Source organism: Mus caroli, unplaced genomic scaffold, assembly GCF_978045245.1.
Source record: "Mus caroli unplaced genomic scaffold, Mus_caroli_1 scaffold_1, whole genome shotgun sequence".
In the NCBI taxonomy this organism is placed as follows: domain Eukaryota; kingdom Metazoa; phylum Chordata; class Mammalia; order Rodentia; family Muridae; genus Mus; species Mus caroli.
In genome coordinates, this window is record NW_028227256.1 from 153,603,586 (window position 1) to 153,630,062 (window position 26,477).

General features: G+C 42.2%; 2 protein-coding genes across 6 annotated transcripts in view; both read left to right on the top strand.

Moving 5' to 3' along the window:
• The window catches only part of LOC110296291 (torsin-1A-interacting protein 2), a 33,382-nt gene extending 7,126 nt beyond the window's left edge, over positions 1-26,256 (top strand). For 4 of the 5 annotated variants that reach the window (XM_085842151.1, XM_085842144.1, XM_085842147.1 and 1 more), the window contains exons 2-5: positions 16,350-16,524; positions 18,723-19,556; positions 20,885-20,986; positions 21,988-26,256. In XM_085842151.1, the coding sequence (XP_085698277.1) occupies positions 16,458-16,524; positions 18,723-19,556; positions 20,885-20,986; positions 21,988-22,745 (1,761 nt within the window). In that variant the 5' untranslated portion in view covers positions 16,350-16,457 and the 3' untranslated portion in view covers positions 22,746-26,256. Of the gene's footprint in view, positions 1-8,483; positions 8,571-16,349; positions 16,525-18,722; positions 19,557-20,884; positions 20,987-21,987 lie in introns of those variants that run through there. The other variant, XM_085842130.1, reaches the window with a different exon arrangement.
• LOC110303233 (torsin-1A-interacting protein 2) lies at positions 8,569-10,483 on the top strand. The gene has a single exon (XM_029482666.2). The coding sequence runs from the start codon at positions 8,825-8,827 to the stop codon at positions 9,218-9,220; it is 396 nt and encodes a 131-aa protein (XP_029338526.1). The 5' UTR covers positions 8,569-8,824; the 3' UTR covers positions 9,221-10,483.
• Positions 26,257-26,477: the final 221 nt, after the last annotated feature.

Here is a 26,477-nt window from a genome sequence, read left to right on the forward strand (position 1 = left end):
GTACTTTTTTTAGTACTTGACAAAACCAAATTTAAAATGGTGGCTTTTACCCTCTGAAGGTGTAGGTAGCTCTAACAGAGCAACCTGGATTTATTTATTTCTAACTTGCTAGAGCAAAATAGCAGGGCTTTTATTATTGCAGGCTTAAAAGCTCCAGAGACAGACCTTTGTATCCTCTCAGTAGAGCTCCATGCTGTACACATTTAAGTGTCATGCTGCCTTTGGCCATCTAGGTGGTGGTATTACACTTATGGCTAAGATCAGCTGCAGCATAAAACCGAATTCAAGTGAGCAGAGGAGCAGTCTTTCAGGTTCAGGCAGAAAAGGAGATTGCTGTCAGTATTTGTAGACTTCCTATGGATGTTGAGTCATTCTGTATTCATCCTAGGGACTGACTTAAAACTTCTCTGCATAGAAGTAACAGTGTTTATGCTTTGACTATTTGGCCCATAGTTTTAACATTTTATAGGGAAATAAGAATAGTAATGTCCCGCCTGGTCTACAGAGTGATTTCCAGGACAGCCAGGGCTACACAGAGAAACCCTGTCTTAAAAAAAAAGTAATGGCATGAGTGTCCTGGAACTTGTCCTGTAGGTCAGGCTTGCCTCCAACTCAGAGAGATTCTCCTATCTCTACTCTGAGTGCTGGGATTGAAGGCCCAGCTCCAAGTTGTTATTTTCAAAAAAAAAAGTGTGATAAACATGGGATTTTATAATAAAGGGAACTAACTTTTCTTTATAGAGAAATGTTTTCTTTAAATGTTAGATTTTATAGGACCTGAGTTCAGATCCCATTCTAGGAGTAAGAAGTCAGGTGTGGCTGTATAACCTCAGGCTAGCTCCAGGTCCAGCAATATACCCTGTCTCAAAGGGTCATCTGGCATGAGATAGAGATTCAGGTCTAAAGGGTCTCAGGAATGGTGCAAATCTGTAGTTCTAATGAGCTCCCAGGAAATGCTAATGATTCTTGGATGGTAAGTTGAATATAGTAAATGAAGGATTAGTGGTAAACTAGGTCCAGTAGCACCAGCCTGTAATACCAGCTACTTAGTAAACTGAAGGAGGAAGATTTTAAGTGTAGGGGCCTCCTGAGGAATGGGATTGAGGTCCTGTTTTTAAAAAAGAAGTTATTGTCTTAAAGTTTATTGGAAGGATGGGGCCAGCGTTAAGAAGTGCCTAATGGTCAAGCTGAAACAATGTGAACCGCAAAGAGAATGCTAGTGTGGAATTTAAACTCATAAACTGTACTCATGAGTCCTTACTGATAACAGCTTACTGACCAGGTCAGTAGAGAAGGGATGAGCCACTGATGGAACTGAAGTTCTTCAGTGGACATACAGCAGGTACAAAGAAAACAGGAAGGCACCAGTATGCAAGCATTACTAAATCGCTTCTTTTAACGTCTGCCTGTGATGCTAGTGGGTGAGAGGTAGAGGAGAATCAGGTTAACTACAGAGTCTCAAAGTGTCTCCCTTGAGCCTACTGAGGACACGTTGTTCTTCAGTGTTGGTTATTCTTGACAAAAAATTCTAAATTGTTTTCTTTCAAATCATGATAAAATACTACACAAACTTAAAGCAACAGACTTTGTCCAAACTGACACTATTCTTCCAAACTATTAAGGTCACAAAAGACAAAGTAAGAGACTGAGGAAAAGAACTAAATGTAATGTGGGGTCTGTTTTAAACATGAAGATTCTTTTCAAGTCCTTAGAGTTTGCTGATGCTGATTTCAGATAATGAGATCCTTTAACATAAGATCGGAGATTGCAAGATATTTTAGCCAATAGTAAGCCATACAATATAGGAAACCCTCATATTCATAGGCTTACCAGATTAGAGAGGGTACCAGATATAATGTAAGGCTTTATTTTAGGAAGTTAATTCTATTATTTTGGGAAGGCAGTAGGTTGAATATGGGGTGTGGGTGATTTTCCTCTACAAGGGTAACCACTTGGATCTAACAGGATCCTGTCTTGGAACCTAGGACAGAAAAGGCACATTCATTAGTGGGAAAACTGATGACATTTGAATGGGACTTCGTTAATAGATTTATCAATGTTAAGTTCTTGGTTTAAATAATGGCACTTTGTATAAGATACTGTGTGAATTATGTGAGGGAACTACATCATTTCTGAAACTTTTCTGTAAGTCTAGAAGTATTTAAATATAACTGTCTAGTAGTAAGCTGGTGGGGCCATGTACAGTAGCAGATAGTTAAGGGCAGCTTGGTCTACATAGCTATAGCTAATTCCAGGCCAGCCAGAGCTGCATAGTGAGACCCTGTGTATAATCCTAGCCCTTGGAATAGTGGGATGGGATGGAATGGGCAGAAACAGGAAGATTGCTGACCACCAGCCTTCCCGCCCACAATTCAGTCTCAAATAAGACAGAACAGGCTGTGGGGGTGCATGCCATTAATCCCAGCATTGGGAGGAAGAGGCAGTCCTGGCAGCTCTGAGTTTGAGGTCCAACAGAGTTACATAAAGATACATAAGAGCCAGGCAGTGGTGGCACATGCCTTTAATCCACGCACTTGGGAGGCAGAAGCAGGTGGATTTCTGAGTTTGAGGCCAGCCTGGTCTACAGAGTGAGTTCCAGGACAACCAGGGCTACACAGAGAAACCCTGTCTTGAAAAAACCAAAAAAAAAAAAAAAAAAAAAAAAAACATAAGGATAACATTTTTAAAAGACTAGATGAGAAGTGAAGGAATAGTAAGGTGTAGAGAGACACCTGTAATCCTAGTGTTCAGAAGGCTAAGGAAGGAGATTGTGAGTTCAAACTTGGGTTATATAAGAAGACTCTCCAGAAAAAAGTGACTATGGAAGTTGAGGTGACAGTGGGGTCATAGTCCAGTCTCACTGTGTGTATAGTTCCAGTACTCAGAAGCTTGAAATAAGAGAAGCACCAGCTGAGGCCAGGCTGTACTCCTGGGGAGATCCAGCCATTAAAAAGACGAACTGAGTCAGTTATGCTGCCTGGTATTAGATTTCTTAGCAGACTTGTGGATTCTTTGTGTATTGCTATTATCCTGTATGTTAGCCTAAACCAGAAGAATTGTAAAAGTCATCAAAGGATTGGGGAGGAAGTGGGAAGTAGGAAAAGGATTTTCTTTTTGCACTCAGAAAACTGTATTAACCAGAAGTATGCATAGTATCTGAACTGCTCCAGGCATCTAGTTTCAGTGTTTAAAAAAAAAAAAAAACAATCCCTAAGATGAGGCATTAGGGCCTGGAGAGATGACTCAGTGGTTATAAGACTGCTCTTCCAGAGGTCCTGAGTTCAATTTCCAACAACCACATGGTGGCTTACAATTATCTGTAATGGGATCTGATGCCCTCTTCTGGTGTGTCTGAAGACAGCTACAGTGTACTCATATATATAAAATAAACAAATCTTTTTTTTAAAAAGGAGGTATTAGAGTGCTCTGCTCATTCACTTAAACTCTCCCTTTCACGCTACCTTTCAAGTGTCCAAAGCCTTAGCTACCAGTTAGCGAAGATAATAATAGTGCCTAGGATATTTCAACAATAGGATGTTTACCTGGATGCAGCTACCTAGTGCAAATTAACAGTTATGTACAAGGTCAAGAAGCTGCACATAAATTTGTTTTGGCTGTTGATGTTTTAAACTGAAGCTACAGACTGAAATTGAACCATGGAGTTTAATCAGGCAGGGCAGAGTAGATCCAACTGTGCCAATAAAAGTCTAAAATAGCTCTTTATGCTTGGTTTCCCTCTCCCATCCCCCATAAGTGTGCTAGCCATGCGCATGTGCACATGAGTGCTTGCTTGGGCTTGGATGCAGTCACACCTGTTCTGTCAGTCAGTTCCTGGAAGGAAAGAACATTTGCAACTGTTTTTTTGCCTAGCATTTTTTAGTTATCCACTCTTGTGAGAGAAGCATGTGTGCTCACTAGTGAAGATTATAAATCCTTACTGTCCCATCTAAATTCAGAACTAGATATGAAATGAAGCTCTCATCAGATTACTTTATGTATAAACCTTAGTGAAACTCTTCTACAAAGGGTAGCCAATGTGGCTATTTACTATAACCCTGGGGAAAATTCTTAAAATGATAATCCCAGAAAAATCAAGACATTAATTTTTTTTTAACTTTAATAAAAGTCTGTTCAGTTTATTTTATGAATGTTTTACCTTTATGTCTGTCTGCATCACATCATGCGTAGTGCCTACAGAGGTCAGAACTAGAATTCTAGATGGTTCTAAACCACCAGAAATTTCTGGGAATGGAATCCAGTCCTTTAAGAACAGCAGTCCTCTTAAGCACTGAACTGTCTCTCTGGCCCCTCAAAGATGTTTGTTTGGTTTGGTTTTTTTTATACACATTATATAGATCAGTAGTATCAATGGCAGATTTGGAGTTGGGCTTGGTGGCACACATCTTTAATCTTGGTGCTTGTGAGGCACAGGCGGGAGGATATCTGTTAATTGGAGGCCAGCCTAGTCTATGTGGGTAGCATTAGGTCAGTCAGGCTACATAGTGAGACCCTGTCTCAAAAACAAACAAGCAAATAAGTAAAGCAGATATGGCATTAGAAATATACTCAGGGGGGCTGGAGAGATGGCTCAGTGGTTAAGAGCACTGACTGCTCTTTGACTGCTCTTCCAAAGGTCCTGAGTTCAAATCCCAGTAACCATATGGTGGCTCACAACCATCTGTAATGAGATCTGACTCCCTCTTAGGGAGTGTCTGAAGACAGCTACAGTGTACTTACATATAATAAATAAATCTTTTTTTAAAAAAAGAAAGAAATGTAGCTCAGTTGGTAGAGTGCTTACCTAGCGAGAATACATTATGGATTCTATCCCTAGTAACACATAAAATTAGAGGTGGTGGATATGTCTGTAGGCCTGCCATTCCTGAAGGCCAACATAGAGGATCAAAAAGTCAAGGCTATATTGAGTTTGAGGCCAGAGTGGGCTATATGAGATGATGTAGTGGTTTTAAAAATACTGGCTGCTCTTCCAGAGGATCCAGGTTCAAGTCCCAGCACCCTTGTGGTATCTCACAAATGTCCATAACCAGTTTCAGGGAATCTGATACCCTCTTGCTTCTGTGGACACCAGGAGTACATGCACATAAAATTAAATGCAGATTTGGAATTCTCCTACTAACATTTGTTAAAAGAGAATGGACAAGGTCAGAACAGTTAAGTTATTTAATGCCTGGGCAGTCTCATTCTAATGGACTGAAGTAGAACTCAGTTTCCTATTGCTTAGGGCTGGCTGGAATATTAGTCCTTGAGCCTCTTGCCTCCTAAGTGCTCATGTTCTCAAACAAAAAAGCAGACCTTTGTTTTATACAGTATTTGGGTTACATGGAAGCTTTTTGCACTTTAGTTTTGACCCACTGTGTTTGATCAGTCATTTTGTTTGGAAATGTGAGGTGTGCTGGCTTTGTCTATATATACCTTACTAAATGTCCTGTGATATCTGAGTGGCTTTTTTTTTTTTAATTCATTTAAAAGTCAATAAGCCTTCACCTATAACACGGATCCCAATCTGGACTCAGGAAGTGTAGAAGACTATTTTCTCTGTATGTGCTGTGGCACCTTGGCTATTCTGCCTGTCTCCAAGTGCAGTGTCTGACAATAGGGCTCCTCTGTACCCCAGTGTTTGGTACCTACTTTGCTTCTGAGCAGGGTCAATTCCTCTTGTCCTCTGTATAAAGGCTAGTTTTGCCTGTTTTTTTCCCCTCTGTCTTACTGCTATTTCTGCTATTTTAAGTTATAAAATAATGAACAGAGATACTGTAACCCATTAGTATTTATGATAGAATGTTTTTGTCCTCCACCAAGTTACAAGAAGAAAAAATGGTCTCAGTGGTCAAGCGCTTGCTTAGCACATATGAGGCCCTGGATTCAGTTTCTAATGTGGGGTGACAGGGAAGAGGCTGTATTAAACTCCACATTTTGGATTTCATCTTTGTCACTGTGTTCATTCTGTGGCAGTACTTCAGTTCAGTTGATTCATCTCATTCGTGGACATTTAGCCTTTAGTCCACGGTTACACTGGGCTACCATGGAGGTTTTATTTCCACCTTTGAAAGCATTTGTGAGAGTCTCATTCATGAGTATATTTCTTTCTTGGGGGGTGGGGGGTGAGACAGGGTTTCTCTGTATAGCCCCGACTGTCCTGGAACTCACTCTGTAGACCAGGCTGGCCTCGAACTCAAATCCACCTGCCTCTGCTTCCCGAGTGCTGGTATTAAAGGCATGCGCCACCACGCCCGGCTATGAGTATATTTCTAAAGAGTTTGAGATTACAGGAAATAGATATCTTTCGCTTATTAGGTACAGGCAAATTAATTTACAAAGTTGTTCTGTTGATCTATGTGCCTGTCATTAGAGTGCAGGGGTTAGGCTGTCCTGTATTTGCACTTACTTTCTTAAAACTGGCTAAAGGGGTAAAGGAGCTGGTCCCAAAGCCCGACAGCCTGCTTGAGATCACATCCTAGTCCTCTGACTTCCACATGTGTGTGCTGGCGTGTCCATGCCCACACCCATACACAAAACAAATAAGATACAACAATATGTTAAAGAGATACTTGTGATAGGGAATGAAATCCATGTCATAAGGAAAACTCAACAATTCTGGCTGTGTATGCTATAGTGACAAAATAGCAGCAGCAAACCCAGCAACATTGTATGGAATTTCTGGGGAAATTTTTAAAAACCAGGTACTGTTTTCCTTGTGCCCTTTCAGCCATACAAAGATTAAAGTCGGAAGAGCTGGAGTATTATTAGGAAGTCCTGAGAGTCTTAGGGTTGACATAAAGACTATGGGCTTGGTCCTGAGGCGTTGAAGCAAAAAATGGTAGTGAAGTTGTTAGTGTTGGGATCTGGTCTTTCCATGACCTTTTTTGGTTCCCTTGTCGTTCTTGACCTGTCATTGCGAGTGTAAAGCCTGAGTGAAGTGGCTGGTGGTTGGAGAAACAGGAGACAGTGATAGTTCTTTTTATTCACGAATTCTGGAGGTATGACGCTTGTATGGGCTTTTTCTTGTGAGCATGGTTTTGGTGTTTGACCCACATACTTACTTAAAAGTATTTCTAGAAACTGGGAGCTGAATTGGTAGCCTAGTACCCAGTTAACTGACCTTAAAAGCACATCAGTATATTTAGACTGACTTCCATCTGCTATGAAAATGTGCGTTTATAGCATTATAGCATTCTCAGGGCTCACTCGCATTTCCCTTTGCCATTGTAAATCCAAAAGTCTCTAAGATAGATTGGCATTGAGTGGGGTCAACACTAGTTCCTCCTGCTTTTGAGGCCCCTGTTAACATTATCTTTAGTGTTCCTGTTCTCACAGGATTGAGCATCAGGATTTATAAGAACTATTGCATGTTGGAGGGGCACGTACTATAATTTGATAATCTGGCGCCTCCTGTGCATTCATCTTGATCCATGTATGTGTCCTTGCCTACTATGTGTGTGTTACATCCAGGATCATGAAAATACCTTGGGTCTATTGCTCATGTAGGGTTTTACATGTCATCCCAAAATGGCAATGTGTGTCAACCTATACCGATAAATTCAACAGTGAGACTTGCCCCATTGATTCCTTTTTTTCAGCTTTTAAAAGAATTTTTAATTTCTTATGGTTAGCTATCTAATAGTTTGCTAAGGCTTTTTTCTTTGTTAGATTGAAGTCTGTGTTGGAAAGGCTGTCATAGTTACTGCTGCCCTCCTGTTATAAGGATACCATATGGTACCTGTTTTACAGAAGTGATATACAGATTTTTTGTTTTGTTTGTTTGGTTTTTTTGTTTTGTTTTGTTTTGTTTGAGACGGGGTTTCTCTGTATAGCCCTGGCTGTCCCGGAACTCACTCTGTAGACCAGGCTGGCCTCAAACTCAGAAATCCACCTGCCTCTGTCTCCCAAGTGCTGGGATTAAAGTCGTGCGCCACCACTGCTTGGCCAATATACACAGATCTTTTATTCTCAAAATACAAAGGTAGTAAAAAGCAAAACAAATAAAATATAGTCTAAAAAAGAATCACACCAATCCTTGTTTAAATCCTAAGTGGTTCAGAACCCATCCCAGTGTTAACTTCCAAATAGCTTGGGATGGTTTGACCTAAACTAAGTTGTAGGGAACCCTGTGAGACTGTTGTGGCACCTTGACTGGTGCACATAATTCTCAAGTGCATGTTTGTAATACTTTGAGCAACTGCAAAGCCCATATGAGTCGTCTGAAGTTTTATTATTTACAGGTGTGTGACGCATTCCCAGACCATCCTGCAAACTCAACACCAGCGACTTCTCTGTGCCTGGGTCCAGATAAAGGTCCTTTCAAGGCTGACTTCACTGGATCTACTCCACCAGGTCTTCCTGACCTTACTACATCACTGTCAAGTGCTATTGGCGAGACTGCCTGCACCAGCAGAAGACTTACCGGATCCATCAGAGCGTCTGTTTCACCAGAGCAAAGCAAGAGCCTGTGTGGTTCTGCCTCCCGCTAATACTGGACAGGAAAAAGCAACTGGCTTGGACTAGAGGCCTGGCTTTCCTTTGAAGGAGCTATTCTGTGATCTGTGCTGCTAGTAAGTGACTGACAGTATTCTAGACTGGACTGGTCCCTGAGTACAGAGACTGAGTTGCAATTAAGTGAAGAATAAACTTCAAGATCTTGAAGAACTGCACTAAGGTGCAAGCCAGGTTCAGCACTCCAGTGTTGTTGAACTGACAAGTTGCTAAAGGAAACTGTAACTGGACTGACTGTTGCTTATTGCTTCCCTCTCTCTGTCATTGTTGCTTTTTGTTGTTACATTGCTTTGTGTTGTCTATCTAAGCCCAGATGTTCTCCGATAATTCACACTGCCCTGATTGTGGGCAGCAGTGGTTCCCTAGTTTAGAACTAGGGCACTGGTTGTACCAAACTGAACTTGTTGAAAATGAATGTTACCAAGTGTTCTTAGACCGTATTAACAGGGCTGACTACTGCCCTGAATGTTACCCTGACAATCCTGCTAATAGAAGCCTTGTTCTGCCTTGGTCTTTCCCACTTGAGTGGGCACCTCAAAATCTTACCAGGTGGACCTTTGAAAAAGCTTGCCATCCATTTCTTCTGGGTCCTCCACTGGTTAGAAAAAAGATACATGACTCCAGAGTAGCTGGCTTTAATCCTGCATTACAATTAATTTTGTCCAGAACAGACAAAACCTTAAACAAGAAACTTGGCCAAAGCAAATGACTTGTGTAACAGAATCATGGAGACTCTCAAGGGCTTTGTGTTCATAGCCTAGGGGAGAAGAAGAATGAACTTGTTTCTGTTTTCCTTCTCTTTTTCTTTCTTAGTATTTTTTTAAGGTGCTGGGGATTGAATCTGGGTGCCTTGTGCATGCTAGGCAAGTGCTCTTCCACTAAGTTAAACCAAGGCTCCCCCTTTCTAAGACTGACTCAGACTGCTGTTACTACTCTGTCAACTGCATAAAGTGTTGGGTCTGCTTCTGTGGTCTATGCATATTTTAGCATAAATTTAGTTGATATTGCAGCCAGAGTATTTACCTAGAACCAGACTAACCTATAGCCCCTATAAATGCTTTAGAACTACCTGGCCCCTCTTGAAAATCACCACAACCTAAGTATTGATAAGATAATGTAGTCCTGGAGGGGAGGCCCCATGTTGTATGCCCTATTAACTGTTTTTCTATCAGTACCTGTTATAAGAACATGTTCTTGTAGCTGGATTCTAGATTCTAATAAATTTTAATACACTACATTGTTCTAATTTTCTCCTCTTATATTGATCAATAATGAGAGATGTGTGTATGTACATGTAAATATTTTTTCATATATATATATAACCATTCTTTGACACTGTTCTATCCTCAGTGTAAGTATTACAGTGTTGATAACTGGTCCTGTCACATACTATTTGGCAATACCTACACAGGTTACAGAAAATGTGTTACTGCTGCCAGTTTACACTTACTTGTCTCTATAAAACCAAAGACTGTCTTGTCTTGTGGTGGCTGAACTCAGTGTCCTCCCATGGAAATGGAAAAATAACCTAGGCTATGGAGTTTATAACAAATGATAAAGCTTGACTCCGTATAACTTTAGAGTGGTCTAGTGGATGCTCTGGCTTAGCCGTAAGAATGTGCTACTGAACATTGGCCACGCTCTAGGATTCTGGTCATGGAAATCATGGAATCAGATTTGGAGTTAAGCAACTTAGAAAAGGCTCCTGGGAACATCTGAGAAGCCACTGGACATTTTTAATTTTTCACTTAAGATTCTAGGTGATCCAGTGCCTGTGTAGAAGCAGAGACGTCAAGGGCCCAGGTTGTTCTCTTTCCTCTCCAGGGTCTTTATGGTCTTTGTTCTCATGAGAGTTTTTAAATGGGTTCAGTATGGTTCGTTGTGCCGACAATTCAGTCACAACCAGAAGCAGGGGGCACCTGGCTTGCTTTCTTACGAGTCTTAATTTGGAAATAAAATCTTTTTGAAATGACTCAGCAGGTTTTTTTGTTTTTGTTTTGATCTCATGAGCAGGTACTGATTCATGCACTAGTCTCAGAAAGAATTGGCAAAGGAGAAGATTGGGCTTTCCCTTATATGGCACGGCACCTCCGCTGATAAAACTGACATCCCTTAAGTGGGGAAGTGGAGGACTAGTTGTTGATATGCAATAAATCTTGCTTTCCACATGTGAAGCCTGGCTTTTGTCTCTTTAAAGGATGGATTCTAGTGAGCCACTCCTGTGTCTGCCATATGTCTGTCATGGCGGAGGTTCTCACTTGGTACCTGAAGTACACTGTGTGTCCCGGACTGCCAGATTGAGTGAAGTTAGTTGTTAATTGGCAATGACGTACTTACTCCCATATCGTTGATCCTAAAGCTCTTCCCAAAACATACTTTTTAGAGGCAAGTATTATTGCCTCTTCATTTTTTAGTTAATGTCTATGCCCCAAGGACATAATGCTAAGGTTCTACGTGTATGAGATTTAAATATTAAGAGAACAGAAACAAAATTTTTGCTCTTTAGTGGTATCAAAATACATAGAATTGATACCATTGAGTTCTTGAAACAAGCAATGACTGCCAGTACTTTTTAAGTTAAATCTTTTAGTCTGGAAAATACCGTGGGTAGTCTGTGGACCATACATTGAGACCTGCATTAGTGCACGTGACTTAAAAGGATGGGAACCTGGTGAGCTCTCAGAACACCATGAGGACAAGTTGAGCAGTTCATCAGAACGGTTCTGACCTCTGCAGCAGCTCTCGGTTAGGACATTGTAAAACAACATGAGTATATGAACCAGAGAAAGAACTGAAAAACTAGTCACTTTTAGTATGAAAATTCATATGTGACAGCACACCCAGTGTATAGTCTAGTCTCAACACCATGAGGAAGAGCTAAACTGAGCAGAAAGGAAAACTTGGAAGCCTTTTGTAGCTTAGGTCTTGGGAGGTTTTTTGTTTTGTTTTTAAGTATTTTTAAAATATTAGATTAGGACACTATAGTAAATGTGAATAATGGATTTTAAAATATGATTTGATAAAGTCCTAATGTTTAAAATCAAAATTACCTGAGATACTCTTTCAATTGTACATGCTACAGTCTCTGGAGTGTGAAGAGTTGATCAAAATACATGTAATAGTAACATTTTTAAATGACCATCATAACTTTTTTATTTTCTGGCAGATTTGGGAATAGAAACATTGGAACAGACAGGAGGGGACACTTTCCCCAGGGAGGCTGCTCTTCTGGAATGTGGTTGACTGAGGTTATACTGTCCCAAGTTAACAGGGAAGGAGCCTCGGCCAAGTAAATATGCTAAGCTAAGGCCGTAGCATTCAAAGAACATGACAGCCTGCATATATCCTGGCTGTTTAAAAGAGTGAAGTCAGCTTGAAAACTACCTTTTCCCCCACTGAGACAGGGTGTCTAGACTAGAGACCAGATTGCTCTTAAAACTCACAGAGCCTGCCCCTGCCTCCCAAGTGCTGGGATTAAAGGTGTCACCAAGCCCAGTAAAAACTGCTTTTCATGAGAGGAAAATAATAGCTTTTCATTATATTCTAATTTGGGCGCTAGTAAATGGCCTGGGCATTCTAATGGGTTTCAAGTGTGTGACAGTGATGGTGCCTGCCTCATACTGTTGTGTCCTTTACCATCATGGGATACAAAATGTTCAGGACAGTGAGGCAGAAAATAGAGAAAAGGGCAAAATCATAGCCAGCTAGAACTTGATGCTTCAATTGTCAAAAACTTAAATCTGATGGCAGGACAAGGTTGATGTTGGGCTGTCAGACAGTAGTAAGCCATGTTGTCTCAGGTAGAAAACTTGAGTGTGATATAAATTGGTGTTACCAGAGGATTTCTACAACCTTGAAGTAAACATTTTTTGAAAAATGTTATGGATCTGAGCTGGGCATGGTGGCCCAGACCTTTTATCCCAGCACCCGGGAGGCAGAGGCAGGTACATTCTTTGGACTACATAGTCAGGTCCGTGCCAGCTAGCCACCTTGTCTTGAGGGGTGGCTGTTGGAGGGGTGTTGAATCTGCCAATTTACTCAGACTATCTGTTAGAGTCCCAGTTCAAACCAAGATCAACTGAACCAGGGTCAGGGACCTTTGCAGTGTTTACTGGGGTTTTTTGTTTTGTTTTTGCTTTTTAGGGTGATGGTTAAAATGTTGGGTGCCCTAGGCAGACTGCCTAACCTCAGATCCTGACTACCTTTAGCTGGCATCTTGGTTTGGAAAGTAAGAATTAGACTAGTTTTTCTACTTTGTTCAGTGTTGCAAAGATTGAGTTATGTGTTTGGCTCCCGGCACCAAGAAGAGAGCACTCTATTAAAGATCAAAAACAGCATTCCATAAATAGTAACAATCACGATTGTTAGGTGTGCTGTGTTCTTGGGTGCTAGAACAGGAAGGCAAATCTTTTCGTATCCAAGGTACCATGTTCTTTTATCTGTTCTTTTGAGAGCCTTATCAGACCCCATTGCCATACATTTGTGATGATGTCATTACTGTCTAAACTAATATCCGGCAGGCACTCATGGTCTTTTACTCCCTTTATACTGAACTTTATTCCCAACCCCGTGTTCGTTGCTTCCTGGTACCTAGCCCTTCCCCTCTGTTCCTGTCTTCTCCAAGTCTGTCTTTCCTTGGTTTCCCCCGGGTCCCTTTGGCCATACCAGACAGAACATGAAGGATGAGCAAGGTCCAGCTGCCCTGACAGTCCTGGTTTTCCTCCACTCAGGCAGCTTCCCCTTGCCCTGTCTTTCTTCCAGCTTGTTACAAAATGTATAGGCAGCTGTGGTTGAAGCTCTTGGGGTAGAAGTTCACCCCATGTGCTCCTAGTTGTCATTATAGGGCCTTATGGGTACGAAATATATCTTGTTACTTTTTTTCTTGTGGGGTGTGTGGGGGTGTGATACATGCACATGATTTGTGCACGCATACATATGTGGTGGCTAGCAGAGAGTATCATTTGTTTTTCTTTATCAGTTTTCACTTTATTTCTACTATTTTGGCTTAGCCAGCTGACCAGCAGGCTTCACCCACCCTTGGGGATTTGAACTCAGGTACTCATGTTTGTACAGCAAGTGTTCTTACCCATTACAACATCTCCCTTACCTACTATTCGTTTCTGAAAGTTACTAATGCCCTTAAACACAGAGAAAACCGCAGGACATAAGCATGTGTCGGTCCCAGTCTGAAAGACGTTCACATTTTGTCACATTTGCCAGAAGAATGTAAACTCAGTTTAGTATAGTCTCCATGAGTAGAGAATGACTCTAAACAGTTGTAACCAGTTCCATAACCTAAAGAAGATAAAGCAGAATGACTAGGGTTAGAGTGCACATGATCCTGAGAGAACTAAGCCAAGTTCTACTTAAGTAGAAAAATTAATTACTACGGGACGCTGAAAACCAACATTTCACAATTGAACTTGGAAGAGATTCACTAAAAAATAATTGAGTTTGTGCCAATTGAGACACAGTCTATGCTTTGTGGGAAAGATACCATCAGATACCTTTTTCGGACTGTTAAGGATCAGGTTTTTTGTTAACAAAAGGTCTCCAACAGCACATTTTAATCACTATAAGGCATAGCCTCACTTTGTTTTTTCAACATGACTTTCGTGTAGCCCAGGCTGACCTGGAGCTTGCCATATAGCCTAGTGTGGCCTCAAACACATGATCCTTCTGCCCCTGCCTCCCAAGTGCTAGGAGTGGCTGAAGCCACTACATCCGGCTTCTGCCGCACACTCTGTGATGTTCCACACAAAAGTTGCTTCCTAATATGGGCTTGTCACTGCTCAGAACGATATGCATGATTCTGAAACATCAGCCTCCAGATCGCTCAGATACCAGACCATATGACTTGTGAGTTGAGGTAAAAAACATGTCTGTTGCGCTTCTGTTCTGAGGGAATGCGGCTTCAACCCTGTACAGAGGTGAGGGCTTGACGTCAGTGAGGAGAAGTGTGTGCTGAGCCTTGAGGACATTTCTGTGGTAGCTCCTTTGCTGCTGCTTTCCAATGAGACATTTTGGGACATGCTGTTTGTCACAATGTTAAGAGTAAAAGACACAGTAACCACACAGGCTTTAAATTTGAAGGCAAATAAAAATGCTGATGGCCTAGGTTTTCCTCCCTTGTTGATTTCTAGTCCACACTCCCTCCTCTACATGTTTCTTTCACTGTAGATTTTAATCATTTACTCAGTCTAGAACTTCCTGTAAATGGAATTATTTGATATATTTTTAATGTTTTTTTTAAATGTGGTGCTAATGATTAAATCTGGGACCTTGCCCAAGTTTTAAAGTCTGCCACTGAGACTTAATGAATATTCTTTCTGAATTTTTTTTAAATAATATACTAGAATATTTTCTCAAGTTCTTACTTTTACTATCATATTTATTACCAGGAGGCTGGGAGTGGTAGCCCATGCCTTGATCCCAGCACTCAGGCAGGAGGATTGCCTAGGCTGTATAGAAAGTTCTAGGCCTGCCAGAAATATGTACAGAGCTGATGTCTCAAACAACAAAGGAGGGAGATACCCTGAGAGCAGGGATGTATCTCAGTGGTAGAAACACTTTCCAAGCCTGGAAGAGGCCCTGTGTTACCACACACATATGCACAGACACAAAAGCTGAAGTATCAGATAAGAGCTTAAAGAGAGGAAAAGAGAAGACGGTCTTTAGAAAAAAGGGCGTGGTCCTAGGTCTCCATTCTCTAGATTATATACCACATGCATTCATTTTCTTTTTAAAAAATAACCTTTATGTGTTTGCATTGCATGATTCTGTATGTAGAGATTGTGGTTGGAGGATAACCTCTGGAAGTCGTTTTTTTTTTTTTTCACTATGTGGGTCCTGTCACTCAATCATAGGTTGGTGGTTCTGTGTTTTATTTTGCAATATTGGGGATTGAACCTCCAGTCTTGTGCATGCTAGGCCAGAGCTATACCACTGAGCCTGTCCTAACCCTTGGTCATCTGTTATAGGGGCAAATACTTTTACCTGCTGAACTGTCTCCTTGTAGTTTTTAAAGATGCTTTTCAAACAATATATGAAGTTTTACTGTACCCTGGGCACTATAATAAGTAGGTGAGGTTGAAATGCATAAAAGTTTTAATATGTGAGAGTGCCATAGAAAAATTCAAAGAAAGCTAGCTTTATGTGCCTCTCAAGTAGAAGTGTAACACTTTACAAAGCTGTATGACCTGTGTTGTATCTAACCCAAGGTCAGGTAACTTACTGAACAATTGTGCCCCACAGTAAGGCCTCACGGCGACCTGATTTTATGGCTTAGGAATGGCTCCTGACTCTGTTGCTTTTGAGGAACTCTTGTACTTACTGTTCTTCTCTGAACAATGCAAGGACATGGTGTGAATGGGTCGGTGTCTCCGTAAGATTCCAGATGAGTGCTTGCTGCATCTTCCGGCAGCACTGGAGCAGTTACCTGGCCATAAATGATCAAACACCTGTGATCTGAGTGACCTGAAACGGGCAGCTCGGGACAGTCACAGTGATTGCCTCCATGTCTGCTTTCAAGAGGGGTTCCTGTCTAAATTCAAAGTGTTCTAGGATCCTGCTCGCTTGGTCTTACTGTTTCTACTCTCGTCAGTCTACGAGGGTGTTTAGGAGGTGGCAGCGTCTGTACGGGATTCATAGTTCCAGGAGTTGTCCTTTCCATTGTCTGGGCTTGGGATGTGATGCTCCTGAAAGCCAGAAAGCAACATTTCTTAAGAGTTTAAGAAACAACACAAGACAAAAGAGATCTTATTTAAGGAGCTGAAACTGGTGTTTTGCCCTTGAATGGATAAAAAGTCATTTGAATATTTGTTCTCATTTCATTGTAGTCACTGTCTGTTCCTTGCTTCTTGCTTCCATGGGGAGCATGAGTCTATTGGAACCTGGGGCAAGAAGAAACCAAGGTATCTCCACTACAAAACCCAGACACTAAAAAGATGTCCCAAAGTCTGAAGAGCCAGAACACAGACATGAGCGACAGTGGCTGCAGGGATCCTGTGGGAGGTAAGCCTGTGGGAGGTAAGGACTGAGCCTCATGGCACTGAGGCCTCTGCTGTAGGAAATGGGGCTGTGTTAAGGAAGAATGTCTCCAAGGACCAAAACCTTAAGTTTAAAAAATATATAACTCAGTGGGTTAGTTTGTTAATATTATGACCTTTTTTACATTTACTGAGTTTTATATAATATCAAATATATATTTTTTCTTTTTCTTTTTCTTTTCTTTTTTCTTTTTTTTTTTTTTTTTTGAGACAGGGTTTCTCTGTGTAGCCCTGACTGTCCTGGAATTCACTCTGTAGACCAGGCTGTCCTGGAACTCAGAAATCCGCCTGCCTCTGCCTCCCGAGTGCTGGGATTAAAGGCATGCGCCACCACTGCCTGGCAAATACAATTATAAGAAAAATAAATGTTTTAGATTCCAGTAGTAAGGAATGGTTATTTTAGCAAAATGTTATGCATCTTGTAAAACAATGGTAGACTTGTCTTTAGAGTTCTATTCATGAAAGAAAGAAAGAAAGCCTGTGATGCAGAGGAGACCGTTCATAAAATGGAAAGTCTTCATCCTTTCAGGGCTGTGTCTGTCTGTCTGTCTGAGAGTGAGTGTGGATATATGTAAGTCTCTGTGTGTGTGTGCGTGTGTGTGTGTGTGTGTGTGTGTGTGAGTCTGTGTCTGTATAAGAGTCTGTATTGTGTGTGTCTCTGTGTGAGTATATACTGTGTGTCTGTGAGTCTCTGAGCATCTGTGTGTCTGTGTCTCTGTGTGGTATAGAATAGGCAAATGTGAGATAGTTTTTTCAGAATAGAAAGAGAGCATGAGTTGTCTTTTAGCATTGTATTAATTTCTCTTGTGTGTCTGTGAGTGTATGTGAAGGGCAGAGGACAACCTTCGGGAGTTGGTTCCCTTCTCCTACAGTGCAGGTCTCATGGATCAAATGAGGTGCCAGCCTGACAGACAGTGCCTTTATCTGCTGAGCCCTCTTGTTAGACCTGCTTTAAATTGTTCATTAAGAATGTTTTGAAGTGAACAAAAGTAGAACAGTATACTGCGCCCCATGGACTTAACATCCAACTCACCTGTTACTAGCATAGTCCCTCTCGTTGCCTGCCTTGGCAGGGGCCGTAGCTAAGTGGTAAAGAGTTACCTAGAATGCAGAAGGCCCTGCAGTCCATCCTACCTCTACACGGGAGACAAAAAGAGGTTCATGAGACGCCTAGGAGAACACAAATGACACATATTTGGTAATGTGAAGAAGTTACTTACACTTTATTTTTTTTTAAGATTTATTTATTTTATTTATATGAGTACACTGTAGCTGTCTTCAGACACCAGAAGAGTCCATCGGATCCCATTACAGATGGTTGTGAGCCACCAGGTGGTTGCTGGGACTTGAACTCAGGACCTCTGGGAGAGCAGTCAGTGCTCTTAACCGCTGAGCCATCTCACCAGCCCAACTTACACTTTTAAAAAAAAGTAATTACTCACTTTTAAATATTGTAGAAGTGTTTCTCCTCATTTTTTTAGAGATGTATATCCTGGTATTTTACCTACAAACATGAGATATCAGCCGGGCGTGGTGGCGCACGCCTTTAATCCCAGCACTCGGGAGGCAGAGGCAGGCGGATTTCTGAGTTCGAGGCCAGCCTGGTCTACAAAGTGAGCTCCAGGACAGCCAGGGCTATACAGAGAAACCCTGTCTCGAAAAAACCAAAAAAAAAAAAAAAAAAAAACATGAGATATCTAGAACTTGGTTTGTTAAAATGATGCAAGGGAAGGTAAAAAGGAGGGAGGAGCATAGATGAAAAAAGTACCCATTTCTGTTGTTGTTGAGGCACAGTCTGTCTCTGTAACACAAGCTGGCCTTGAACTCAACGATCCTCCCGTATCAGCCTCTCAAGGGCTGGGATTGCAGTAAGTATGTGCTACCACCCTGATCAAGAGGATATAGTTAGCATAACTTTATTATTATTATTAAGTATTCCTTTATATTATTATTAGCTATTAGCTTTATTAGCACGGACAGCTTGTTTTACCCTTGATAGGAGACCAGAGAAGTAAGAGTTAGGAAAAGTACATTGTAAATCATGAAAAAGAAAAGGGTATGTGTCTCTGTGTGTGTGTGTGTGTGTGTGTGTGTGTATGTGTAATTGCAGACCTTGTTTGCTATGAGGGAAATGTTTAAAATAAAACATTCTTGTCTCACTAGACTCACAAAACGTTTTGGAAAATGATCCATCAGTAAACTCTCAAGCACAGGACACCAGAGTCACACCAAGTAACACTGCAGAAGCCCAGCCCCTACAGCCCACATCTGATCTTAAAGAAGACCACCATGAAATAGGGGCCAGAGCTCAGGAGCATGCAGACACAGGTGACAGGTCAGAAAGTCCAGAGGAACCAGCGTTAGAGAAACCTCCACTGGGTAAAGCAGAGCTGGAGAGCAGCCCGAGTTCTCAGGACACAGAGCTCGGGCATCACCCCCACTCAGAACATGCGGGCAGAGACACCCTGGATCTGGATCCTAACTGCTCTCAAAGTGGCTTGGGAGGAAGAGCTGATGCACACCTGGAGAGCAGCTCTGCAGTGCCCCCAGAGGGGGCAGGTGACAGGGGTGAAGCTGATGCACACCTGGAGAGCAGCTCTGCAGTGCCCCCAGAGGGGGCAGGTGACAGGGGTGAAGCTGATGAACACCTGGAGAGCAGCTCTGCAGCGCCCCCAGAGGGGGCAGGTGACAGGGGTGAAGCTGATGCACACCTGGAGAGCAGCTCTGCAGCGCCCCCAGAGGGGGCAGGTGACAGGGGTGAAGCTGATGCACACCTGGAGAGCAGCTCTGCAGCGCCCCCAGAGGGGGCAGGTGACAGGGGTAAAGCTGATGAACACCTGGAGAGCAGCTCTGCAGCGCCCCCAGAGGGAGCAGGTGACAGGGGTGAAGCTGGTCAGGAACTGCTTGCTGTAGACTCTACCGATGGCCAGAGTCTGGGCCATTCCAACGCAGGCCCAGGGAGCCAGGATTCACTGAGGAGACGACTGCCTGTGCCTGGTGAGGGAACCTTCTGGACTGCTGTTACCCTGCTTGTGATGCCCCAAGAGTGTGGTGGAAGTCATTCACAGCAATGGGATGCTGGACAGGTCCCCAGTCCCCTAGACTAGCTCAGTCACCGTATTAACTCGCTACCTACACATTTAAATGTTCTTTCAGTGTATGTGTGTGTTGCCAGAGTGTACTTATGGAGGTCAAAGGACAACTTGCATGAATCATTTCAGCTCATCTAACATGTGTCTCCTGGAAGCTGAGCTCAGGTCATTAGCGCTGTAGCGTCACTGTCACCCACCTAGCCATCATGAGGGCCCACAAATTGCATTTTTTAAAAAAATGTATTTTATGTGTTTAGGTGTTTTCCCTACAAGTATGTCTGTGTACCATGTGTGTGCCTGTACTCAAGACAGTCAGAAGAGGATGTCAGATCTCCTCAAACTGACCTGCAGATGGTTGTAAGTCACCATGTGGATGCTGCGAGACAAGCAACAAGGCTCTTAAACACTAGTCCATTTCTCCAGCCCCACAAATTATTGTTTTTATTTATTGTTTATACTCTTGCAATATGACAAAAAAGGGACAAAGCTTATGAAAAGTTGTATCTTATTTCTTATGAATTATGACTTCAAACTTTGAATGTTTTGTCTTTTGGAAAGCAAAATCTTATCTAAATCAGTAGGTGGGTGTGTATAAATCAGTGAGAGCATATACACACATAGTTTTTGTTGTTGCTCTTGTTTTGAAATAATATCTTACTCTGTAGCCTAAGCTGGCCTCACACTCACAGTGATCCTCCTGCCTCAGCCTCTGAAGAGCTCTGTCTGAAATGCCTGTCTTCTAGTGCCAAGGCATAGTATCCAAGCATTGACTGAGTTGATAATTTACGTCCCACTGCAAATCCCTGATACCTAATGTGTCCTGTGTGTTTCCATCACAATAGTCTATATAGGAAGCACTTAGCTCGCTTCTTTCAGTGCATTCTCTGGCATCATATCCATAGCAACAACTTTATGAGTAGCTTTTGAATGATAAAGTGGATGGATGAATGAATAACGAATGTGACTGGATGGACCATTGTCTACTATCACAATTCCACCATTGTAGAGGTTCATCATAAAAATATAAAATAAAAAATAAAACCATGTTCCAAATGGAGTGTTTGTGTGGGAAAGAACCTGATACGGTGAGATGAGCTAACCAACGATTTTGGTTTGCATAAAGGGAAAATTTGCAAAAGTGTAGGCATCCTGTCTGTCCTGTAACCAGGTAAGAGGTAAACAATACTGCCCACGCTTACAGTGTACTGTCTCTGATGTTCCTTCTAACTCTAGAGGCTGGAAGTCATGAAGAGGAGACAGAGTTGGTGGAGGAAAAGCAAGAGGTTGCACAGGATACGTTGGGAAAGACTGATAAAAAGAGTCTCTGGACCTATGGTGAGAACAAACCTGGTTTGTTACAGTTGGTTTACATCATTTGTAGATCCTTAAAGAAAATGCACAGAAAGCAATGTTGTTTAAGCAAATTTAATTATATATATAATTAAATATTATATAATATTAATATATAATGTAATATTAACTAAATATATATATAAATAAAAATCCTCATGGTCAGAAATGTACTGCTTCTCCCTCACCCCGACCCCAGTGGGGGCCTAAGGGCCTGGTGCATACTCAGTAAGTGCCATACCACTGAGCTACCATGCTAGCAGTAGAAAAACACTGCACAGAAGATAAGAAATGAAGCTACCTTTTGTTTTGTTTTGTTTTGCTTTTTTGAGGCAGGGCTGTGGTCTGTAGGCCTTACTGACCTGGGATTCACTGTGCAGCCCAGGCTAACCTCAGACACGTGGCAGGATTCCCGCCTCAGCCTTCAGAAACTGCCTTTTCAGTCAGAGGCTGCTAACCTCTCAGATTGCGTGTTTAAGTTGTTTGTTCCTTTTCCCCTTTGAGAACGAATCTCACTATGTAAGGCGGCATCATGGCCCTCCCACGTGCTGAGATTTATAGGATCTATCACCTCGTCTTGGTCATTTTTAAGTTTTAAGTACAGAGTGGTCTGTTCTAGCTACTGTATACTTGGAGAATGTGGGAGAAAGTTCACATGACTCACTATCAAATGGATCATTGACTATGACAAAGTATATAAATAACTTTGACACAGATATTATATCCCCAGATAGCTTCAAGAGATTAAAGAAGGTATTTCTGTTAGACTTTTTGTTTTATTTCTTGCTGTATAGACCAGACTGACCTCAAATTCATGACAATCTTCCTGCCTCAGCTTCTATTAGAGGTGTGAAAATATAGAAGAGTCAGATAAAGGAACTGGGCATTGCCAGTAACACTGGATAGGAAACTGTTTCATTTCCACTTTCCACAAGCATTATTTCTGACTCACGCGCCTCATTTTCTGTTATTTTCTCATCTGACAGGTTCCGTGTTTCTCGGCTGCCTGATTGTGGCTGTTGTGCTAAGCTCCGTCAACAGCTACTATTCTTCCCCAGCCCAGCAGGTGCCCCAGAACCCAGCTTTGGAGGCCTTCCTGGCTCAGTTTGGCCAACTGAAGGAGAAATTCCCAGGTCAGAGTTCCTTCCTGTGGCTGCGAGGGCGTAAGTTTCTCCAGAAGCACCTCAATGCCTCGAGTCCCCGTGAGCCGGCCACCGTCATCTTCACAGCTGCTCGAGAGGGCAAGGAGACCCTCAAGTGCCTGAGCTACCACGTCGCCAACGCCTACACCTCTTCCCAGAAGGTGACTGCCGTCTCCATAGACGGAGCCGAAAGGGCCCTGCAGGACAGTGACACAGTCAAGCTGCTGGTCGACTTGGAGCTTAGCAATGGGTTTGAGAATGGCCATAAGGCTGCTGTGGTCCACCACTTCGAATCCCTTCCTGCGGGCTCCACCCTGATCTTCTACAAGTACTGTGACCATGAGAACGCCGCCTTTAAAGATGTGGCCCTTGTCCTGACCGTCCTGCTGGAGGAGGAAACGTTAGAAGCAAGTGTAAGCCCCAGGGAAATAGAAGAAAAGGTGAGGGATTTACTCTGGGCTAAGTTCACCAACTCTGAGAGCCCCACCTCCTACAGCCACATGGACTCAGACAAACTGAGTGGGCTCTGGAGCCGCATCTCCCACCTGGTGCTGCCCGTCCAGCCTGTCAGAAACATAGAAGAGCGAGGCTGCCTTTTGTGAAGCCAGTCACAGAGGTGACATGGAAGGGCCATGTCTCAGGGCTCTGTCCTGCTAGGAGGTGACTGGCATGTGAGAGGAAACAGCTGGGAGGCCGTCACTGTGTTAGAAAAGAAGCTTTTTTTCTTTGACTTTTTAAAAACCTTTCTAGTCTGAACTTTGATAAAACTAACAATTGGCCTGATGTTTTTCTTTGTTTTTTTTTTTTTTTTTTTTTTTTTTTTAATATTTTTATTACATAATTTCCTCAATTACATTTCCAATACTATCCCAAAAGTCCCCCATAGCGCCCCCCACTTCCTTTCTTTGTTTTTTAAGGCCAATCGGGGTTAAAATACAACATGATGTATTGTTTAAGTGTCCAGCACATCAGTAGAATAGAATCGTTGCACAGGAAGATCTGATTCTCCAGGGATCTGCAGCCCCACTGCTGCCTGCAAGGACTCTCACCAGCCTCTAGGGCAGTGCTTGGACCTGGACGAGGTGTCATGTGAATGATTTTAGAGAACTCTTCTACTACATATTAAGTGCTTTTTCATATTCACTTTTTTTGTTTTTTTTTTTTTTCTGAGGCAGGGTTTCTTTTGTGTAGCCCTGGCTGTCCTGGAACTCACTCTGTAGACCAGGCTGGCCTCCAACTCAGAAATCTGCCTGCCTCCGCCTCCTAAGTGCTGGGATTAAAGGCGTGCAGCACCACTGCCTGGCCTTAATATTCACATTAATAATACACTTGTGGGTTGGTTGTGTCTTACACAGATTTGCACTTTGAGTAGGTGAAAACAGAAAACTCGAATTCAACCCTCCAAACCTACCTACCTAAGAACCTGGTGTGTGTATGCTTTTATTCCGTTAGTGAGCTGAGGTCAGAACAGCTGTGCTCAAAAAAGTCTTCCCAAGCATTAGAATCAATGAAGAAATTATTAGTAATCACCAGAAATGAAAACATCCCACTTGGCCATGCCACTTGTCTGTGCCTACCCAGCAGCCCCTCCTTCCTGTGAGAACATGCCTGCTCTTGGCTGCTGGGTTTTGGGGTTCTCTGTTAGGATTTCAGTGGAGCTGAGTTTCACAGCGAAGTTTGAAAGCCATTGATGAAGTGAAAGCGCATTCTTATAGTAGGAAGGATAGGAAGACATGAAAGGGTTAAAGCTGAGGAGTAGCAGGAAGCTCTGTTGTCCAGGGCGACAGAGACCTGCAGATGAGCTGCTGCTGGATGGTGTAGGGCAGGGCCGTGAGCTTTTGTCCCTTTCTGTGGATCTTCCCTGTCCTCCCCTGCTGGAATCTCACTGTTGTCTGTGATAAGAATCTGAGTGTTCTTTCAGAAAAGACTTGAGGTCCTCAGCTAGTTAGAAATGCTGTCAGGGAAGGAATTCGATAAACACAGGGAGATGGTCTCCTGTAGGGAACAGAAAGAGGAATCATGGCCAATATCCGTTGTTAAGCTACATCCCATGATTTTAGACTGGGGCCAATAGCTGTTGATCAGTACGTGAACTTTGAAAGTAAAACTCTAGTAAAATGATCTTGACCCACAAAAGGTCTGTTCCTTTCATGGATGGGAAAAGCCCTTGGAATTTTGCACTCAATTTTGGGTCATCTGCTGCTAAGAGATCATGTATACACTTAAGACATTAAGCAACCTGAGTCTGGAGGGATTTTAGGAAACACTAAGAAGATGTCTATTGGTAGTTAAAAGGATCACAGAGACACGGGTGAGAGGTGATCTGAAAATATTTGCCACAAAATGGCTTTGGCCACAACCTTTGGTGTTAAGTAAGTTAAGTATGGGGGCACACATGAAACAGTATGTATTTGGGATTTTGAAGGAATCCTGATATAGATTTCAGAAAAGACCCTACACAAAGTTTAAGCATAGTGAATGGAATTTTTCTGTCAACCCATTGTAAAACACAGGGATTGAAGAAAAATCCATTTGCCATATTTGAATTTTTTTCTTCTGTATTTCTAGACTTATTTGTTTTGAATGCTAGTGGCTTGTCACATAGCCATGTCTGGCCTGGTGTTAACTCTGTAGCTGTAGTGTAGGCTGACTTTGAACTTACAGTAATTTCTCCTACCTCCGTGTGCTGAGTGCTGAGGCTACAGGTGTGTGCCATCATATCCAACTTTCATGTAAGCTCTTAGCCACTAGCATTACATCACGTAAAACCACGTCAAATCGCGTCAAAAGGTGCCTTGCAGACTGTCATGTTGGCCTTTGACCCATGCTACCTCAGACTCTAGAGGAATGTCTACAGTATTTGTACACAGTCTATGTCAGTGGCTCAGATCACAAGTGGAAAGCAATCGTTTCCTCATTAAAACTATGTAAAACGACAGCCTTACATAGTTTGCTGTCAACACAAATTTAGGATATAATACATTCTAGAAATTTATTATTTTTCAATTTTTTTTTTTTTTACTACTTGTTAAAATACACTTTTCCTTCTGTCATAAGTGCAATCAACTGAGTGAGACTTGTCAGTTTTCTTTTCTATCCTCTGTTTCAAAACCCAGGGCCTTAACATTCAAGGAAAGTACCCTACCACTAACCTGTATTCCCAGACCTCTTAAAAGTCATTTTGAAAAGAAGCAGTATGTTAGTTTGGGGTCAGAACAAGTGATTTTCTGGTTTTGATACCGAGTCTCTACACAGTCCAAAGTAATGATTCTCAAGCCTCAGACTCTTACAGGATGGGATTACGGTAGTGTGCCACCACACCAGTCTATTACCTGGTGTACTGTCTTCTAGACCATTGCTTTTCGTATTCAGTTTTTCAGCCTTTTATGTGTGTTGTAATTCTTTGTGATAATGTGTGTTGTAATTCTTTGTGATAATTTGCCTGTGTGTGTATGTTTTTTATTGGTGGTGGGGGTTTTTTTGTTTGTTTGTTTGTTTGTTAAATAGGAATCCCTTCTTGAGTAATACCAAGTCTTAGAAGCAAGCAGGGGAAATAGAAACTGTCTTTAGACTTGGGTCTTTCTTTCCCCTTCAGGTAAAATTTAGGGTTCTTCTGGGTACCACACAGAGATTATCAGAAAAGCTCTAGAGAGTTCTTAACACTGAACTAATTTTAATAACTTTTACCTAGAAGTCCGCAGGCTTAGGAGGAGTAGTGAGGCTCAGTGCCCTTCCCATTGGCTTATGTCCCCGTCCTCCCCCCCACCCCCATTAGTGCGGCTGATGGTACAGCTTTGTCTCACAGCCTTTGGCCCACAGTCTTGTTAAAGACAGGAGCACTGTGAGCATGGATGTTGGCTATGACAGACAGATGCAGCCTGTGAACACAAGAGTAGTGCAGCAAAAATGATTTTCACCAACACTCTTAGTTTCTCTAACAAAGATTTCTTAACCCCATAGAGTTTTGCCTTTATATATTTACAAATTTAATGGCTTGTCAAACTTATCAAGTCACCATAACTGCTTTTTGCATTTATTTCCATAGTGATGATGTTGAATGTGCCTTATTCAAATCAATTGTCTGATTACTATACAATAAATCTCTTCAATTTTTCCTGACTGATTTTTTACTAAAATGTCCAAAATAAAGAATTTATGGAAATGGGTGTGCGGTTGTTAGTGGTGGAAAGAGTCAAAAGAATTCTGAAACATCGGTGGTGTTGGCCGCTGTCAGGGATGGGGGCCATGCAGGCGGTGTGCTGGACTCCTCTGCCACCCTTGGCAGGGTCTGTGGAGCATTTACCTGCACCTGGCTCTCTCTTGACTAGGGGAAG

Bases quoted from the DNA above. Each gene is read 5' to 3' on its own strand.
- LOC110303233 (XM_029482666.2), top strand. From the start codon at position 8,825: ATGTTCTCCGATAATTCACACTGCCCTGATTGTGGGCAGCAGTGGTTC.